The 20100-nt window shown below is 47.2% G+C and overlaps 2 protein-coding genes across 3 annotated transcripts in view; both read left to right on the forward strand.

The window, feature by feature from the left end:
• Positions 1-11061: 11061 nt before the first annotated feature.
• LOC113879931 (serpin A3-7) lies at positions 11062-19114 on the forward strand. 2 transcript variants are annotated; one of them, XM_027521793.1, is made up of 5 exons: positions 11062-11144; positions 12942-13577; positions 15207-15477; positions 17557-17707; positions 18739-19114. In XM_027521793.1, exons 2-5 carry the CDS (start codon positions 12944-12946, stop codon positions 18934-18936), a joined length of 1254 nt encoding a protein of 417 aa, XP_027377594.1. In that variant the 5' UTR covers positions 11062-11144; positions 12942-12943; the 3' UTR covers positions 18937-19114. The 2 variants fall into 2 exon arrangements, with proteins under 2 accessions (XP_027377594.1, XP_027377593.1); XM_027521792.1 differs by having other exon boundaries at positions 11066-11148.
• LOC113879933 (serpin A3-5) overlaps positions 11071-20100 on the forward strand; it is a 31310-nt gene continuing 22280 nt past the window's right edge. The window contains exon 1 of the mRNA XM_027521797.1: positions 11071-11148. The gene's annotated coding sequence lies outside the window, so the exon portion shown is untranslated. The remainder of the gene's footprint in view (positions 11149-20100) is intronic.

The raw sequence follows: 20100 nt of genomic DNA on the forward strand, positions 1-20100 counted from the left end.
CACTTCATGCTGAGGATGCATTAAATACTGAGAAACAAAGCACAATCTCTCCACAAATATTTTTTTGCTTTGCATTTTTATTATGGAGAAATTCAGATATATATAAAAATAGAGAGGATGACATAATGAATCTCACATACATTTCAGCAGCTTCAGTCATTATCAACATGGGGCAATATAATTTTTCCTGCCTCCCAAACCTTTTCCTCTTTTGGGTTGTCTGAAGAAAATTTTACATACTTTGTCATTTTGTTGTTGTTCAGTTGTTAAGACATGTTCAATTCTTTGAGACCCCATGGACTGCAGCAGACCAGACCTCCCTGTCCATCACCTACTCCCTGAGTTTACTCAAACTCATGTCCATCAAGTCGGTGATGCCATCCAACCATCTCATCCTCTGTCATCCCCTTCTCCTCTTGCCTTCAATCTTTCCCAGCATCAGGGTCTTTTCCAAAGAGTCAGTTCTTTGCATCAGGTGGCCAAAGTGTTGGAGTTTCAGTTTCAGCATCCGTCCTTCCAATGAATATTCAGGACTGATTTCTTTTAGGATGGACTAGTTTGATCTTCTTGCAGTCCAAGAGACTCTCAAGAGTCTTCTCCACACCATAGTTCAAAAGCATTAATTCTTCATTGCTCAGCTTTCTTTATAGTCCAACTATCACTTTAATACATGACTACTGGAAAAACCATAGCTTTGACTAGACAGACGTTTGTTGCCAAGGTAATGTCTCTGCTTTTTAATATGCTGTCTAGGTTGGTCATAACTTTTCTTCCAAGGAGCAAGTGTCTTTTATTTCATGGCTGCCGTCACTATCTGCAGTCATTTTGGAGCCCAGAAAAATAAAGTCTGTCATGGTTTCCATTATTTCCCCATCTATTTGCCATGAAGTGATGGGACCAGCAAATTTGCAAAACTCAGCAGTGGCCACAGGACTGAAAAAGGTCAGTTTTCATTCCAATCCCAAAGAAAGGCAATGCCAAAAAATGCTCAAACTACCACACAATTGCACTCATCTCACATGCTAGTAAAGTGATGCTCAAAATTCTCCAAGCCAGGCTTCAGTGATACGTGAACCATGAAATTCTAGATGTTCAAGCTGGTTTTAGAAAAGGCAGAGGAACCAGAGATAAAATTGTCAACATCCGCTGGATCATCGAAAAAGCAAGAGAGTTCCAGAAAAACTTCTATTTCTGCTTTATTGACTATACCAAAGCCTTTGACTGTGTGGATCACAATAAACGGTGGAAAATTCTGCAGGAGATGGGAATACCAGACCACCTGACCTGCCTCTTGAGAAACCTGTATGCAGGTCAGGAAGCAACAGTTAGAACTGGACATGGAAAGACTGGTTCCAAATAGGAAAAGGAGTACGTCAAGGCTATATATTGTCACCCTGCTTATTTAACTTCTGTGCAGAGTACATCATGAGAAATGCTGGGCTGGAAGAAGCACAAGCTGGAATTAAGATTGCCAGGAGAAATATCAATAACCTCAGATATGCAGATGACACCACCCTTATGGCAGAAAGTGAAGAGGAACTAAAAAGCCTCATGATGAAAGTGAAAGAGGAGAGTGAAAAAGTTGGCTTAAAGCTCAACATTCAGAAAATGAAGATCATGGCATGTGGTCCCATCACTTCATGGCAAATAGATGGGGAAACATTGGTAACAGTGTCAGACTTTATTTTGGGGGTGCGTCAAAATCACTACAGATTGTGACTGCAGCCATGAAATTAAAAGACGCTTAGTCCTTGGAAGGAAAGTTGTGACCAACCTAGATAGCATATTAAAAAGCAGAGACATTACTTTGCCAACAAAGGTCTATCTAGTCAAGGCTATGGTTTTTCCAGTGGTCATGTGTGGATGTGAGAGTTGGACTGTGAAGAAGGCTGAGCACTGAAGAGTTGATGCTTTTGAACTGTGGTGTTCAAAATTGTCTTTAGAGTCCCTTGGCCTGCAAGGAGATCCAACCAGTCCATTCTAAAGGAGATGAGTCCTGGGTCTTCTTTGGAAGGAATGATGCTAAAGCTGAAACTCCAGTACTTTGGCCACCTCATGCAAAGAGTTGACTCATTGGAAAAGACTCTGATGCTGGGAGGGATTGGGGGCAGGAGGAGAAGGGGACGACAGAGGATGAGATGGCTGGATGGCATCACTGACTCAATGGACGTGAGTCTGAGTGAACTCCAGGAGTTGGTGATGGACAGGGAGGCCTGGCGTGCAGCAATTCATGGGGTCGTAAAGAGTCGGACACGACTGAGCGACTGAACTGAACTGATTGTTGCCACCTCTTCTTAATATTGTCTGCTTCTGTTAGGTCCATACCATTTCTGTCCTTTATTGAGCCCATCTTTGCATGAAATGTTCCCTTGGTATCTCTAATTTTCTTTCCCATTCTATTGTTTTCTCTATTTCTTTGCATTGATCACTGAGGCAGGCTTTCTCATTCTTGCCATTCTTTGGAACTCTGCATTCAAATGGGTATATCTTTCCTTTTCTCCCTTCCCCTTCACGTTCTTTCTTTTCTCAGCTATTTGTAAGCCCTCCTTGGACAACCATTTTGCCTTTTTGCATTTCTTTCTTTCTTTTTTTTTTTTTACACACACACACAACTTTATATATATATATTTTACTTTACAATATTGTATTGGTTTTGCATTTCTTTTTCTGGGGTTGGTCTTGTTGTCCTTCACTATCTCCCAGAGTTTGCTCAAATTCATGTCCATTGAGTCAGTGGTGCCATCCAACCATCTCATCCTCTGTCGACCCCTTGTCCTCCTACGCTCAATCTTTCCCAGCATCAGAGCCTTTTCCAAAGAACTGACTCTTTGCATCAGGTGGCCAAAGTATTAGAGCTTCAGCATCAGTCCTTCCAATGAATTTTCAGGGTTGATTTCCTTTAGGATTGACTGCTTTCATCTCCTTGCCGTCCAAGGGACTCTCAAGAGTCTTCTCCAGCACCACATTCAAAAGCATCAATTTTTCAGCCCTCAGCCTTCTGTATGGTCCAACTCACATCCATACATGACTACTGGAAAAAAACATAGTTTTGCCTATATTGACCTTTGTCAGCAAAGAGATGTTTCTGCTTTTTAATACACTGTCTAGGTTTGTCATAGCTTTCCTTCCAAGAAGCAAGCGTCTCTTAATTTCATGGCTGCAGTCACCATGTGTTAGGCTACAAATCACAAGGGGTCACTTTTCCTCCCCTAATCCTGGGAGAAGGCAATGGCACCCCATTCCAGTACTCTTGCCTGGAAAATCCCATGGACAGAGGAGCCTGGTGGGCTGCAGTCCATGGGGTCGCTAAGAGTTGGACGTGACTGAGTGACTTCACTTTCACTTTTCACTTTCATGCATTGGAGAAGGAAATGGCAACCCACTCCAGTGTTCTTGCCTGGAGAATCCCAGGGGTGGGGGAGCCTGGTGGGTTGCCATCTATTTGGTCGCACAGAGTCGGACACCACTGAAGCGACTTAGCAGCAGCAGCAGCAGCAACCCTAACCCTAACCCACTACAGCAGTTGAGATGGTCATAAAGGCACAGCCAGGAATTGCCAAGGTCACATCATGAGATGAAAAAAGTTTTAGTTCTCTTTGCAAAATACATTCTACCAAGTATTCCTGATACCATAATTTAGGTTTTGGATGAACTGCTTTTTTGTTTACTTCTTTTTCTTCTCCTTATATTTCCTACTGTGACTAAAATTGTATTAATTTCTTTTGTGCCATTTCTTTCCAATTTGTTTCTCTTAATATTTATCTTCCTTTTCCCAAAGGTCTAAATGATGTGTAGGTTTCAAATGTCCTTGGAAATTAGATACCAACTCTTTTTTTCCAATCAAAATGTACTTATTTTTTTCCTACCAGGATGGGATATTATTCTCCCTGCTGCCTTAAATCCAATGTTTATTTCCCAGCCTAACAAGATGAGGCCATTAAAAATACTTTGGTTTTTCTGCACACACTTTCTCTCTTCCTCTCTTTATGAAATATTTGAGAGTTCTTTATTTCCCCTATTTTTTTTCGTGATAAGGTGAAAAATAGGTCATTAAAATATATCCATGTTCAAATTCCTTAAAACTTATGAATGTCATCTTTATGCTGAAAAAAAGGTCAAAGGATGGTAGGATTATTATTTTTTTCTATTTTTTAAATTTAATTTTATTTAACGTTACAATATTGTATTGGTTTTGCCATATATCGAAATGAACCTGCCACAGGTATTCATGTGCTCCCCATCCTGAACCCTCCTCCCTCCTCCCTCCCCATACCACCCCTCTGGGTCGTCCCAGTGCACCAGCCCCAAGCATCCAGTATCGTGCATCGAACCTGGACTGGCGACTTGTTTCATATATGATATTATACATCTTTCAATGCCATTCTCCCAAATCATCCCACCCTCTCCCTCTCCCACAGAGTCCAAAGGACTCTTCTATATACATCAGTGTCTCTTTTGCTGTCTCGTATACAGGGTTATTGTTACCATCTTTCTAAATTCCATATATATGCATTAGTATACTGTATTGGTGTTTTCCTTTCTGGCTTACTTCCCTCTGTATAATAGGCTCCAGTTTCATCCACCTCATTAGAACGGATTCAAATGTATTCTTTTTAATGGCTGAGTAATACTCCATTGTGTATATGTACCACAGCTTTCTTATCCTTTCATCTGCTGATGGACATCTAGGTTGCTTCCATGTCCTGGCTATTATAAACAGTGCTGCGATGAACATTGGGGTACATGTGTCTCTTTCCCTTCTGGTTTCCTCAGTGTGTATGCCCAGCAGTGGGATTGCTGGATCATAAGGCAGTTCTATTTCCAGTTTTTTAAGGCATCTCCAGACTATTCTCCATAGTGGCTGTACTAGTTTGCATTCCCACCAACAGTGTAAGAGAGTTCCCTTTTCTCCACACCCTCTCCAGCATTTATTGCTTGTAGACTTTTGGATCGCAGCCATTCTGACTGGCGTGAAATGGTACCTCACAGTGGTTTTGATTTGCATTTCTCTGATAATGAGTGATGTTGAGCATCTTTTCATGTGTTTGTTAGCCATCTGTATGTCTTCTTTGGAGAAATGTCTATTTAGTTCTTTGGCCCATTTTTTGATTGGGTCATTTATTTTTCTGGAATTGAGCTGTAGGAGTTGCTTGTATATTTTTGAGATTAGTCCTTGGTCAGTTGCTTCATTTGCTATTATTTTCTCCCATTTTGAGGGCTGTCTTTTCACCTTGCTTATAGTTTCCTTTGTTGTGCAGAAGCTTTTAAGTTTAGTTAGGTCCCATTTGTTTATTTTTGCTTTTATTTCCAATATTCTGGGAATTGGGTCATAGAGGATCCTGCTGTGATGTATGTCAGAGAGTGTTTTGCCTATTTCTCCTCTAGGAGTTTTATAGTTTCTGGTCTTACGTTGAGATCTTTAATCCATTTTGAGTTTATTTTTGTGTATGGTGTTAGAAAGTGCTCTAGTTTCATTCCTTTACAAGTGGTTGACCAGTTTTCCCAGCACCACTTGTTAAAGAGGTTGTCTTTAATCCATTGTATATTCTTGCCTCCTTTGTCAAAGATAAGGTGTCCATATGTGCGTGGATTTATCTTTGGGCTTTCTATTTTGTTCCATTGATCTATATTTCTGTCTTTGTGCCAGTACCATACTGTCTTGATGGCTGTGGCTTTGTAGTAGAGCCTGAAGTCAGGCAGGTTGATTCCTCCAGTTCCATTCTTCTTTCTCAAGATAGCTTTGGCTATTCAAGGTTTTTTGTATTTCCATACAAATTGTGAAATTATTTGTTCTAGCTCTGTGAAGAATACCGTTGGGAGCTTGATAGGGATTGCACTGAATCTATAAATTGCTTTGGGTAGTATACTCATTTTCACTATATTGATTCTTCCAATCCATGAACGTGGTATATTTCTCCATCTATTAGTGTCCTCTTTGATTTCTTTCACCAGTGTTTTATAGTTTTCTATATATAGGTCTTTAGTTTCTTTAGATAGATATATTCCTAAGTATTTTATTCTTTCCGTTGCAGTGTGAGTGGAATTGTTTCCTTAATTTCTCTTTCTGTTTTCTCATTATTAGTGTATAGGAATGCAAGGGATTTCTGTGTGTTCATTTTATATCCTGCAACTTTACTATATTCATTGATTAGTTCTAGTAATTTTCTGGTGGAGTCTTTAGGGTTTTCTATGTAGAGGATCATGTCATCTGCAAACAGTGAGAGTTTTACTTCTTCTTTTCCAATTTGGATTCCTTCTACTTCTTTTTCTGCTCTGATTGCTGAGACCAAAACTTCCAAAACTATGTTGAATAGTAATGGTGAAAGTGGGCACCCTTGTCTTGTTCCTGACTTTAGAGGAAATGCTTTCAATTTTTCACCATTAAGGATAATGTTTGCTGTGGGTTTGTCATATATAGCTTTTATTATGTTGAGGAATGTTCCTTCTATTCCTGCTTTCTGGAGAGTTTTTAATCATAAATGGATGTTGAATTTTGTCAAAGGCTTTCTCTGCATCTATTGAGATAATTGTATGGTTTTCATTTTTCAATTTATTAATGTGGTGTATTACATTGATTGATTTGTGGATATTGAAGAATCCTTGCATCCCTGGGATAAAGCCCACTTGGTCATGGTGCATGATCTTTTTAATGTGTTGTTGGATTCTGATTGCTAGAATTTTGTTAAGGATTTTTGCATCTATGTTCATCAGTGATATTGGCCTGTAGTTTTCTTTTATTGTGGCATCTTTGTCAGGTTTTGGTATTAGGGTGATGGTGGCCTCATAGAATGAGTTTGGAAGTTTACCTTCCTCTGCAATTTTCTGGAAGAGTTTGAGTAGGATAGGTGTTAGCCTTGGTAAATTCAGAAAAATTGAAATCATTCCAAGCATCTTTTCTGACCACAATGCAGTAAGATTAGATCTCAATTACAGGAGAAAAACTGTTTAAAATTCCAACATATGGAGGCTGAACAACACGCTGCTGAATAACCAACAAATCCCAGAAGAAATCAAAAAAGAAATCAAAATTTGCATAGAAACGAATGAAAATGAAAACACAACAACCCAAAACCTGTGGGACACTGTAAAAGCAGTCCTATGGGGAAGTTCATAGCAATACAGGCATACCTCAAGAAACAAGAAAAAAGTCAAATAAGTAATCTAACTCTACACCTAAAGCAACTAGAAGAGGAAGAAATGAAGAACCCCAGGGTTAGTAGAAGGAGAGAAATCTTAAAAATTAGGGCAGAAATAAATGCAAAAGAAACAAAAGAGACCATAGCAAAAATCAACAAAGCCAAAAGCTGGTTCTTGGAAAGGATGGTAGGATTATTGATTAACACTTTTGATTAACTGAAGGATATTGAAATGGAAGTTGAGGAGTTAATTCTGGATTATTCATGTGAACTCTAAGTGCCAAGAGTCCTGATAAGAGATTGTTACAGAGATTTAACACCAGAAAAAAAGGGAAATTAATATGATGGAAGGAGAGATTGGAGTGGTATATCACAAGAGAGCAAAATTATCTTTTAACACAACAGTAGGTCCCTAATTTCCTTTTTAACTCCTTTTGTGGGGTTCAGAAATATGTTTGGGGTCCCTTGGGCTTAGAGGATGGTATATTGAAAAAGGATCGAAGAGTGAGTAGGTAAACAGGCTCCAGTGGTCCTGTAGTCTTAGTGGCTATTGAGAGATAATCTGGAGGGGTTCACTTCAGAGACGAGGAGCCAATGGATTCTGGATCATTACAAATTATCCTCTTATTGGCTATAGACAAGATTTTGACATGACCACCTTACATGAACAGGGGTTGATGATCTGCAAAATATCTTGTACCAATATTTGGGACCAGCAGATCAATTGGTACAGGACATTTTTGGAATCCAACAACCACCGTTCATGTAGGGTAGTCAAGTCACAGTCTTCTCTATAGCCTAATGACAGCATTAAGAAAAATGATGGCTCCCCTGGGGCCAGAGGACTAGGGAACACTCAGGTAGAACGTGGTGGCAAGATCAGAAGTCATGATGCATGTCCATTCTCATTTTCTCTTGAGAAAGAAACCTCCCATTTTCAGCTGTGACATGGGTTATCCAATGTAGAATATTGACCTCACAGCACAGCCTCCTTGCAGCAAGATATAGCCCTAGGATCAAGCTCTGGGCAATGGAGCAGAAGTGGAAAGAAGACAGGTGATATTTAGATAATTTATCTCAAAGAGTAGGGTGCCTTTCCTTTTATCCCTTGGTTTAGTCACTAGGCTGTGTCCAACTCTTGCGACCCCATGGACTATAGTCTGCCAGGCTCCTCTGTCCATGGAATCCTCCAGGCAAGAATACTGGAATGGGTTGCCGTTTTCTTCTCCAGGGGATCTTCCTGACCTAGGAATCAAACCCAGGTCTCATGCGTAGCAGGCAGATTCTTAAACACCTAAGCTATAATGGAAGCCCTAAAGTGATAGTGAAAGTCGCTCAGTCATGTCTGACTTTTTGCACCCCCGTGGGGTATACAGTCCATGGAATTCTCCAGGCCAGAGTACTGGAGTGGATAGCCTTTCCCTTCTTCAGATTTTCCTAACCCAGGGATTGAACCCAGGTCTCCCATAATGCAGGTGCATTCTTTACCAGCTGAACCACAAGGGAAGCCCAAGAATACTGGAATGGGTGACCTATCCCTTCTCCAGAGGATCTTTCCAACCCAGGAATCGAACCAGGGCTTTCTGCATTGCAGGCGGATTCTTTATGAACTGAGGTATGAGGGAAGCCCTATCCCTTGCTCTCCCGTTAAATAGAAGGTGGGTGTGGCAATGAGCCATCTGGGACCTGGCAAAGATCATGAGGAATAAAAGCACCCTGAATCCCTTACAACATGAATTACCTTGTCAACCCGCTATTTACATCTGGACTTAAAACAGAAAAATAGACTGCAGCTTTGTTTTCATGTCTATGTTCCTTGTGATTTTCTGTAACTTAAAAATATACAGTCACTTCTGGAGATATTTGGAGACTGATAGGACATAGATCATGATCTCAGGAAGGACGAGCTCTTCTTGATCATCTCAGAGCCTTTCTGTCACTGAATACTTTTTAAGTTCTGTATGGATGCAGAGGCCCCTTGGACGTCATGGAGATCAAAACTTCAATCCTAAAGGAAATTAACCCTGAATATTCACTGGAGGACTGATGCTGAAGCTCAGTCCTTCCAGTCCATCTCACCTGATGAGAAGAGCAGATTCATTGGAAAAGACCCTGATGCTGGGAAAGACTAAGGGCAGGAGGACAAAGGGATGACAGAATGAGATGGTTGGATGGCATCCCCAACTTGATGGACCTGAATTTGAGTAAACTCTGGGAGATAGTGAAGGTAAGGTAAGGTAAGTCACTTCAGTCGTGTCCGACTCTGTGCGACCACATAGACGGCAGCCCACCAGGCTCTCCCATCCCTGGAATTCTGCAGGCAAGAACACTGGAGTGGGTTGCCATTTCCTTCTCCATAACATGAAAGTGAAAAGTGAAAGTGAAGTCGCTCAGTCGTGTCCGACTCTTAGCGACCCCATGGACTGCAGCCTTCCAGGCTCCTCCGTTCATGGGATTTTCCAGGCAAGAGTACTGGAGTGGGGTGCCATTGTCTTCTCTGGGGAGATAGTGAAGGACAGGGAATTCTGGCATGCTCCAGTCCATGGTGTCACAAACAGTTGGACACAACTTAACATCTGAACAACAAACGATGCCACACTATGCAAAACAACAAAAAGTTGTTCTACTAGAGCTCAATTCAGTATTATTTGACTAAGTCTTCACAGAGATGTCCTCCCATGCCTTTCCAGTCAGGGAAGTGTTGTTATCCGCATGCATTTTAGAGTTGAAGAGTTTAAGGTTGATCGATTTCCAGCAAATTGCGTGGGTTCAAACAGCTGGTGAATAGTACTTTCAGAATTGAAGGTTACTTCATGGAAAAGCCATAAACTCAGCACAAAGCCAGTGGTTTGCAAACTGTGCTTGATGGAACCCCCAGCGGTCCCCAAGGGTCTGTCAGGGGGTGTCATGGCTCGAGGGTGGTGACTATGAGGGATGAACGGGTAGGTTTATTCCCTGAGCCCATAAAATACCTGAGATTGGCTCAATGAGACATCTAAGATATCTCATTAGGGGTGGAGGACAACCGGCTCTTTCGTTGAACACATAGTGAAGGGCAGAAGGATGAAGGTCATGGCCGAGACCAGTGGCCCCAGACACTGGAGCTCCTGACATTCTCTGGGGTCCTCAGGCTCACATCAGCCCTGTGGGAATGCAAAAGGAGTGCCTCAACTTGCAAATCAAGCTGCAAACAAATAGCTTATAGCATATTAACAACCATGTGTGAGGGCCTTCCTTGGAGGTCTGGGGGCTTAGGCTCAGCGCCCCCAATGCAGAGGGCCTGGGGTTGATCCCTGGTCAGGGAACTAGATCCCACATGCCCAAACTAAAGATCCCGCCTGCCTCAACTAAGACCTAGTGCAGCCAAATGAAAAACAAAACAAAGAAAAACATGTGTGAGTTTGTGTTTGGAGATTCCTATCACATAAAGGCGCGTGCACACATACACACTGCAAAGAAAACTCCCAACAAAGACACACAACACAGTGCTGACTTGGGATTTCCCTGGGGATAGAGTGCTAGGGAATATTTTCCAAGCTCTTTACATTTTCAGGGTTCTACATGATCCTCAATGAGGATATCAGAAACAGGAATAAAACACCAATAAGAGTCGATAACTCTTTAAAAAGAACAACAATTTGGAGAAGTTTTCAATGGTCCATTTGATGTTTTCTGAGTTGTCACATGTTCCTCAATGAGTATTTTATAAACAGAAGAAAACTCTAACACAGGATAGACTTTTTGTGTGTGCTAGTTTTATGGATATTTTTTAGGGGGAAAAAGCAATTTCGGTAACTAGATTGTTTGAGTAGATCTAATGAAACCTGTTACCAGGAATGGTCATCTGCCCATTTCCAGTCAGAGGACAGAGTCCTGTGTTGTCCCCGCCAATGTTTCACAAGCCTGGGAGGAGGGCTTTGCAGGATAAATAGGCAGCAGCACCCGGGAAACTCCAGCATCCGGGCAGGCGGCGGCTCTGGATCCACTGCCCACACCCCGCTCTCGCAGGCAGGTAATCCGTGATGCTCCCACACTGGGAGCCAAGGGACCCCTTTCCCAGGGTGGTTCTGGCCTTGATCAGGGGTCAGTAGAGCCTGAGGCAGGAGGGAGGCAGGAGGACATGTGTCTGATGCTGGGAGGGTTCTGAGTCCTCTGAAGACCAGTCCTCTCTCTGGGTCTTAGTTTTCATCTTGCAAAGGGAGGGATGTGCCACCAGGGCTTCTGGGGACATTTCTTCTTCTGACTGTTTTGGATTGTTATTCGAGCCAGCTGCGCTCCATATAGCTGTGCATCCAGCGTCAGGTCAGAGCTCCCCCAAGGGCCTGAGGTGCGTCTCCTTGCCTGGGACAGGGCACTGCTCTTAGAGAGCCCTGGGGACAGAATTAGTGCACCAGGTTCCGCTGGGCAGAGGGGTCTCCAGGGGGGTTTTCTGGGCTCCACTGCCTCTCTAGGGCCCCTGGCCAAGCAGAAGGGAGGTGAACCTGCTTAGAAATAGAGCCTTAATCTGGCTAAATAAAAAGCACCATTCCTTCAAGATAATTTTGGAAAAAAATATTTAATTCTTTTTGAAAGAAACCATTGCATCAGCACTGAACAAACTGAACTCTTGGGGAAGCTGATCGCCTCTGTCCTCAGACTTGTGTGAGGCCTTTCCCCTGGGCTCTGGCTGAGGCTCAGCTCAGGCTTCTCCCCTCCTCAATCTCCCCACTTCCCCCGTCACCACCCCAGCAGTGCTCTCTCCTCTGAATCCTGAGATGACAGGGCAGAGGTTGAAGGGAAAAGGTCACCAGTTTGACCTCAGTCTCTCTTGGAGGTTTCCCGGGCAGTATCGCGATCCTCTGTCCCCAGGGTTCACAGTCTAGCTTGTAGAGTCCTAGAGAGGGTGGCCAGTGCAGGGGGTGACACATCTGGAACTCCTCTTAGGAGCCCAGAACCTTCTTCCTGTACGTCACCTGAGCCGTTCCATATGTTGGACAGAGGTGGGAACTGAGGATCAGGGAGGTGCAGTCACTGCTCGTCACCACACAACACTCACAGTAGTCCAATAGACATCCTCGACCAGGTCCCTGAGACTCTGAGCTCACCCTGCTTCTCCCCACTAGGAGGCCTTTCCCGGTTCTTGTTGGGAGCACCCTTCACATGTCCCCGTGGCAGGGGCTGAGCAGAACGCTCTGCCCTCCTTGTTCTTTACACCAGCCCTCCTCAGGGCAGCCAGGCTCCAGCATGGCTCCCGCTGCCTCTGGTGGCCTCTCTCCTGAACCCTCACTGGGACCAGACACCTCGACAGGAGAGCCTCCCTGAGGTCACACCCTTGTCCTCAGAGGTGGGGAGAAGTGCTGTGTCCTCTGATCAGTGCAGAGCTCCTTCTTGGGGGTGACAGAGTGGGGGCACAGTGGGAAAGGAGCCCTGCTTCCTAGGCCCCTCTGACAGTGTCAGCTCCCAGGAAGAGGGAAATGGGTCTCGCTGGACAGCACCTCACACCCATCACCAGCTTCCTCGCCCTGGAGCCAGGCACCCCAGGCTCCTCACTCTCACTCTCTCCACTGCTTACTGTGTGACCTTGGGAAAGCCCCTTCCTCTCTCTGTGCCCAGTCTCTCCACTGGGGAGATTGCTAATGATCACAGCACTTGACCAAAGGGTGAGAGGGAGCCCAGAGCCTCCTCGTGTGTGTTGGGAGCCCAGCAGGGTGCCTATCCCTGGAAGGTCACAGAGCAGCAGGGCTGAGAGAACAGAGACCACGGGGGACAGTGGCGGGGGTTGGGACATCATCTGACATGCGGACTGAAAGGAGCTTTGCTTTTCAGACATGAGGACAGAGAGAACTTCCTTCCTCCTGGCTCTGGGGCTCCTGGTGTCTGGGTTCTGCTCCAGGGTCCACTGCCTCCCAGAGAATGTGACCCCAGAAGAACAGCACAAAGGGACGTCTGTGGATGGCCACTCATTAGCCTCCAGCAACACTGACTTCGCCTTCAGCCTCTACAAGCAGTTGGCTTTGAAGGACCCCAATAAGAATGTCATCTTCTCCCCTCTGAGCATCTCCATAGCCTTGGCCTTCCTGTCCCTGGGGGCTCATGACCACACTGTGACAGAGATCCTGGAAGGTCTCAAGTTCAACCTCACAGAGACCCCCGAGACAGAAATCCACCAGGGCTTCCAGCACCTCCTGCAGACGTTCAATCAGCCCAGCAACCAGCTGCAGCTGAGCGTGGGCAACGCCATGTTTGTGTCAGAGGAGCTGAAGCTGCTGGACAAATTCAGGAAAGATGCCGAGGCTTTTTACGCCTCTGAGGTTTTATCCACTAACTTCAAGGATTCTGAAGCTGCCGTAAAGCTTATCAATGAATATGTGAAGAATAAAACTCATGGAAAAATTGAGAAGCTCTTCAATGATCTTGACGTGCTCACAAATTTAATCTTGTTGAATTATATCTTCTTTAAAGGTGGGTGCCTAGTTTGGGGTTTAGAGGAATAAATATTTATTTTCTGAGACTTCAGGGCTATTTCCTGGCTTAGTCAACTGTCATTAGGCGAAACACTATAGAGAAGGCTGCCCTCAGCTTAAGGGGCTTCGGCACTGAGGCCCTGCCCCAACCATTGGCTTTGATCGTCTTTGGATTTCCTAAATTCCAATGTTCATTATAGGATGTTAGTGCAGGGAAGCTGCTAACCCTTTTTCTGATGCAGAGGGAGAGTTTTGTTTTGACTTAATCTTACCTGGCTGCTAGAGGAAGGATCTTCCCATTCCCATCATTCTTGTGTGTGTCCTTCCTGATGAGGTGGTGGTGGAGCCCTCAGGACCCTAGGCCCTGCCCACCATGGGCTGGTTCTGACCTGCCGGGGGACTTGGTCTCTGGAGGCTCCCGGTGAGGCCAGGGGTCTTCACGGTGAGAGAGACTCTGGGGAGCCTGTGCGTCCCAGGGTCTTCATCTGTGCTCTTCTATCAGCTTAGGGGGGAACAGGCCAGGCCACCATAAGGGAGCAGCCTCTACAGAAGGGAGCCTCCTAGACAGGATCCTATCCTGGCTGCAAGCTGGTCTGACGCCCGGTCCCGGTATCAGGAGGTCAACATGGCAAACCTCAGCCTGGATATTCACAAGGGGCAGAGTAGAGGCAGATGGATTTTGCACAGGGAGCAAGAAGGGCCAATAGGGATCCAGAGATAGATTATCAAGTCAGGAAGTGGTCAGCTATGGAAGAGACACCAGCTCTTGGAGACAAGTTAGTCCAGAGCTGGGGGCTCCTGGCAGAGTCCAGAGCAGCCCTCTTGGGCCACTGTAGTTGTCTGTAAATAAAAGCTTAGAAGTGAATTATTCTTAAAAACGAATCCAGGCCTGTCCTGCTATGTTTGGTTTTTGCGTTTTCTGTGCTTCCCTTTCCTTTTCCACTTCAGGACATTCTCCTTACAAGTCTCTTCCCCAGGGGCAACCGAGGCAGCCTCCCTTTCCGTCTACCCCCGCCTCTAACCTTGAGGACACAGGCAGGGGTGGAAACAAACAGGAGGTGGTGGGGATACACATTCCCTGAAGCCCCAGAGCCCTGAACTCCTCTAGAAGTCCTGGCCTCAGCGAGGATCCATCCTCCTGGGTGGAGACCCGAGTCCTCTCCTCTGTTGACCCCGCCCTGCCCTCTGGATCCCTGTGTGGCTCCTGCTCCAGCCGGGCTCGCAAGGCTGCAGGGATGTGTGTCCTCCCTGACCAGCCAATGACTAACCCCTGGTCACTAACATGTCCCCTTGAAGGGCCAGGAGGTCCCGTATCTCCCCAGGCCCAGCCTCATCCCCATCTCTCCCTTGCCCTCCATATTTCCTGTTGACTTTGCATGTAGCACAACTAACCAGCTTTGCTTCATGCCCCCCTTCTCAATCCTGACCTGCGGGGTTCACCCCATCCCCAAGGGCTTACCCATCTGCCCAGGCACATGTGCACACCCTGGCAGGCCCACACAGAGGCACATGGTACGGGGGCACAGCTGGTGCAGGGAGGGTCTTCCCCACTGAGGGATCAGGGCAGAAGAGGGAGAGGACACAGTCCTTGTACTCACAGAGTCCTCATCTATCACTTCTCCTCCAGCCCAGTGGAAGACGCCATTTAATCCTAACCATACTTACGAATCAGAGTTCCACGTGAGCCAGAACGAGAGGGTGATTGTACCCATGATGACCCTTTACCTGGAAACCCCTTACTTCCGGGACGAGGAGCTGGGCTGCACGCTGGTGGAGCTCACGTACACCAGCAACGACAGCGCCCTCTTCATCCTCCCCGATGAGGGCAAAATGCAGGACCTGGAAGCCAAGCTGACCCCGGAGACGCTGACGCGGTGGCGAAACTCCCTGCAGCCCAGGTGACTCCCCAGGACCCGGAGCTGTGGGTTCACTTGCCCTCTTGGTCCTTCCCCCTCTTCCTGGACTCCTGACTCCCAGCAGCAGGGCCTCAGGAATGTCAGGGGGCGGGACAGTGGTGGGAGAACCTGTACTGAGATGACTTTGCCCTTTGCTACCTTAGGGACTTTGGGGCAAAATTTTTCCTTCCATAGGATGATGACATTAGAGGAGGGGACGGCAAGGGGACTGAGGGTTCCTCTCACATCAACATGTATTGAGTCAGTAGGATCCTCAACAGAACACCCAACGCTCACGCAGTTCTTTCTTTGGCTCCACCTTTCGACGGTGGAGAGGAAGGGATAGAATCGGGATCAGGTGAGGGCTCAGGTGAGACAGGCTCTGAGGACCAGCTTGACACTGTCTTTCCATCATAGCCACTCATTTATTCATTTATCCACTTGGCACTGGTTGAATTAATTAATGAAGATCGTGTTATGTCTAAGGGCATGATTTAGATCCCGAGTCGGCAAATAAAACACTAAATTCCCACCTTCATGGTGCTTAATTTGTGACTGGGGGAGACCGATAAGAAATAAATAACTAAGTAAGTTTGTACTCAGAGAGATGGGAAATGGTGAGGTGAGGGAAAATAAAGGAAAAAGAGAAGGAAAATTGGATCCAGGGGTAGTTTGTGATTATAATTAGGATAGCACTTAGGTGATGTTTGAGGTGAGGGACTGAGTCATGTGGATGTTGTGGGGAAAAGCATTGCTGACCAAAGGAACAGCCAGTGCAAAGCCTCTGAAGCAGGAGTGAGCCTGGTGTCATTGAGGATTAGTGAGGCCAGAGCAGGAGAGCAGAGGGAGTGCGAGGGGAAGTTGGGAGAGGTCAGGGTCCTTAGGGAGGACTCAGGTCAGTTGGAGTCTTGCAGATCCCTTGACTCCCCCACCATCTAAGAGAAATGGAAACTCATCACAAGGTTTTGAGTCAAAGAGCGAAAGAGCTGAGTGATGTTTTAGAAGAACCACCCAGGGTGCTGAATGGAGAGCAGATGGCAGAGGACCTGAATGGAGGCAGGGAGGCAACCAGGAGCCCAGTGGGGTCACCCAGGGGAGGGCGCTAGGGGCTGGACCAGGAGGAGCCGGCAAGTATAGGGAGGGGTTGAGTTCTGGGTAAACTGAGGGTAGACACAGACCAGGAGGTGGGATTCAGGAGACCGATCTCAGGGGGACAAGAGAAGGAGAGGCAGCTGGGCCAGGGTCTGCAGGATCGGGTAGGGAGGGGGTGTGGGTAGCTGTGCGGACACCCCACAGTTTAAGGGGAGACTCCTCATATTTGGCATCTAAAACCAGATAGCCTGACAAGACTGTTAAGGGAAATACAGAGAGAGGGAGGGAGGCCTCAGGGTGGGAGACAGCATCTCTTGCTCCAAGAACCTGCCTGCGGTTCTGCTCAGAGCTGAAGCTGTTCTGTCCTCAACTGGGAAGGCAAGATGGAGACTCTGAATTGGATGATTCATGTCCCCAAGTCCCCTGACTGCAGCCCCCAGCCCCCCATATCCCCTCCAAGCCCCTGTTCAGCTCCTTCCTTCCCTGCCGCCCGCACTCAGGCCGGCCTTGGATTGTGGAACTGCCCCTCTGGCTTCCCACATTCCTGCAAGTGCATCCACCTCCTCCTAGGATCCTCTTCACCCAGTTAGATCCATCCCTTCCCCTGAGACTCAGGCCACATGCCATCTCCTGCAGGAAGCCTTCCTGGTGCCTGTGAAACAGCCCCCCCGGGCACAATCTCCTAGCTACTGTGAAATCCCTGTTGGAGGAGGGTGTTTTCCTTGCCTGCAACCGTGCAGGGGAGAGGCAAGGACCTTTGTGGGCAACACCACAGCCCCAGCCCTAGGGACATTAGACTCTTGCCGTCAGGAATGCATAATTAGGAATTAAGGAGAGTTAGCCTGAGGGGTCTAGACACTGAGGAAGGATGTTCATCTTTACAGTATTAAGGAGGTGGTTGGAGATGAAACTACAGAAGATCAAACTGTGAGGTGGAAGAAAGGCAGACACTGTCCAGCGTGAATTCAAGTTTATCTTTCTCATTCCTAGACTTATACATCGACTCAGGCTGCCAAGGTTTTCCATCTCCAGCCACTACCAGCTGAAAGACATCCTTTCCCAGCTGGGTATCAAGAAAATCTTCACCAGCGATGCGGACTTCTCAGGAATCACAGATGACCACAAGCTGGCAGTTTCCCACGTAAGTCTAAACTTTGCACAATTCATCCTTTTTATAGGAGCTTGAATGGGGGCAGACAGGCAGATGTTTGGCTAATTCTGAATTTGCAAATTCATTGAATTTCCTATAAATCAATCACCCTCCCCAGGACTGAGTTACAATCATCTTGGGAGTTGTCCCCACCTTCCCTGAAATATAATTTGACCAGGAGTCCATTATTGGGAAAGAATTCCCCTGGAGTGGAATCAGTGGACCCCGTTGCAAGCTCTACTTTTCATGCCTAAACAGGCAAATAAAATCCTGTGGCCCTTAGTTCTTTTCATCTACAAAATATGGTGATAGTTCTTACCCAGCATGAAGAAACTGGCAGAGCAGGTAAGAGGTACTAACAATGGCTCAGGGCCATCATGATGAATATGCTAAGAGCAGGAGAGAAGGACCCCAGGGGTCCTGGTACAGCCATCCTAGAAGCAGAGAAGTTAGAATGAATGGGGGTGGCTGGACAGCCCTGCAGTCTCCCCTGCACCCCACCTGCCAGAGGGCCTGGTAAAGGAGGCACAGGGGCCCATGGGGCCTTGTGGTCCAGGGCTGGGAAGCCAATTCTAGGCAAGGTAGCTGAGGGCTCAGGGACACGTCAGCTGGGGCCACAGTGGCGCAGAAAGCAGTGCCGCTCATCTGCAGCTTCGGTATAGAAGGACTGTGGACGGTTCCCTGTAAGAAAAGTGCCTCGATCTGGCCCCTCCCCCTACACTAGGGGGTGCTTGGGGGACAGCAGAGTCTGTGAACTCAGACAGAGAGGGATCCAGATCCAGGAGCCCCTGCTCTTTGCCTCTCTGACCCTGGGCCCAGGACTCTCAGCTTCCCTTTCCACATCCATGCATCACAACGGCAAAGCAGCTGATAGTTGGATGGGAAACAGACAGATTGAACAGGTTGACAGCACAGTGACAGACCAGGAGCAGGTGGATGAACGTCGGTCCTCAGAGGCGCTCAGGCCCCTGCTCACACCCTGCCTCCCCGTCTCCAGTGGTAATGTTCCGGTGTCCCTACAGGTGATCCACAAGGCCGTGCTCGACGTGGGCGAGGAGGGCACGGAAGGAGCTGCTGTCACAGCTGTTGCAATGGCTACCTCATCACGCTTGCCCACGCTAACTGTCATTTTCAACAGGCCCTTTCTGCTTTCCATATTCTGCAAAGAGACTCAGAGCATCATCTTTTTGGGCAAAGTCACCAACCCCAAGGAAGCCTAGAGCTCCCCTCCTCCCTAAGGAGCTGGGTGCCCAGGTCCCTGGAAGCAGCCTGGCCCCCTCTGCTCATCCCTGGAAGGTGACAGCGACAGTGCTAGGGGCTCCAGGTGCACGGGCGCTGTATGTCCTGGTGACAAGGAGGCTCTGGGCCACAGAACAGCAATAAAGCACCTTCCTTGGACTGGAGGCTTTCCTGTGCGTCTCCGCCCTGCTGCTGGGCCCCAAGGCCAAGCCTCCCGCCCTACCACACACGTTCAGCCCACCCCCCTCTGGGCCCCTCTGCCTCAGCCTCACCAGCCGGCCCAGGAGCAGGCTTTGCACCTGTGACCAAGCCCACTGGACCTCAGGACTAGAACTGCGAGGGGCCCTTGATGCCGATGACCACTTCCAGGGGCTCTGGGTCCAGGTCAAGTTTCACTCCTTCCTCCCCAGGGCTGGGATGTGCCGTGGTGCTCACTTGCATGGGCTCTGACACTGACCTCTTCTGGCACATGCCCCTGGACCCCTCCTTCTTGCGGCTGAGTTAGGCCTCCTTCCCCAGGATCACCCCTCTGCTGCCCAGCACCCCAACCTGGGAGACCAGCTACTCCCAGGATCCCAGCTGAGCTCCTCCACCGCCTGGCGAATTCCACCTCCTCCCCTGACAGAGGATCCCCATCAGCCACCAATATGGCGCTCCTAGGAGTCAAAGAGCAATAGACACACAATGTGTAATAACAGCAACACACAGCCCATCAGCCCCCTGACGAACTGGGGCTGTGAGATCCCCGGGGAGAGCACACGGTAATGATGACGTCACCCAAACTGACGTCTCTTGGAAGAGATCTCTCTTCCAAGCAAGCTGCTAAGACCTCTACCTGGAATAACCCATTTACGTCACATGAGATACCTGCTGTTACTCATCCCATTTTACCAATGGGCAAACTGAGGAACAGAGAGGCTCAGTAATTCCCCCAAGGCCACAGATCCCCACAGCTAGAAATTACTGCCAGCAAGATGTTATCCCAACCAGATGGATGTCAGAGGAACATGCTAAATCACACAGCCACTCGGCCCATAAAGATTTTTGCAGCAATGGGCCTCATGGGACTTAGAATATATGGGGGAGATGGGTGATGAAGAAAGGGATTGGAGGCTGAGAGGGGAGGACCAGACTCAGTGGGCAGT

Source organism: Bos indicus x Bos taurus, chromosome 21, assembly GCF_003369695.1.
Source record: "Bos indicus x Bos taurus breed Angus x Brahman F1 hybrid chromosome 21, Bos_hybrid_MaternalHap_v2.0, whole genome shotgun sequence".
NCBI lineage: Eukaryota > Metazoa > Chordata > Mammalia > Artiodactyla > Bovidae > Bos > Bos indicus x Bos taurus.

Coding starts and splice junctions, on each gene's coding strand:
- LOC113879931 (XM_027521793.1), top strand. CDS start 12,944: ATGAGGACAGAGAGAACTTCCTTCCTCCTGGCTCTGGGGCTCCTGGTG. Junction 13,578..15,206: donor GAATTATATCTTCTTTAAAG/GTGGGTGCCTAG, acceptor CTTCTCCTCCAG/CCCAGTGGAAGACGCCATTT. Junction 15,478..17,556: donor CGAAACTCCCTGCAGCCCAG/GTGACTCCCCAG, acceptor TCTCATTCCTAG/ACTTATACATCGACTCAGGC.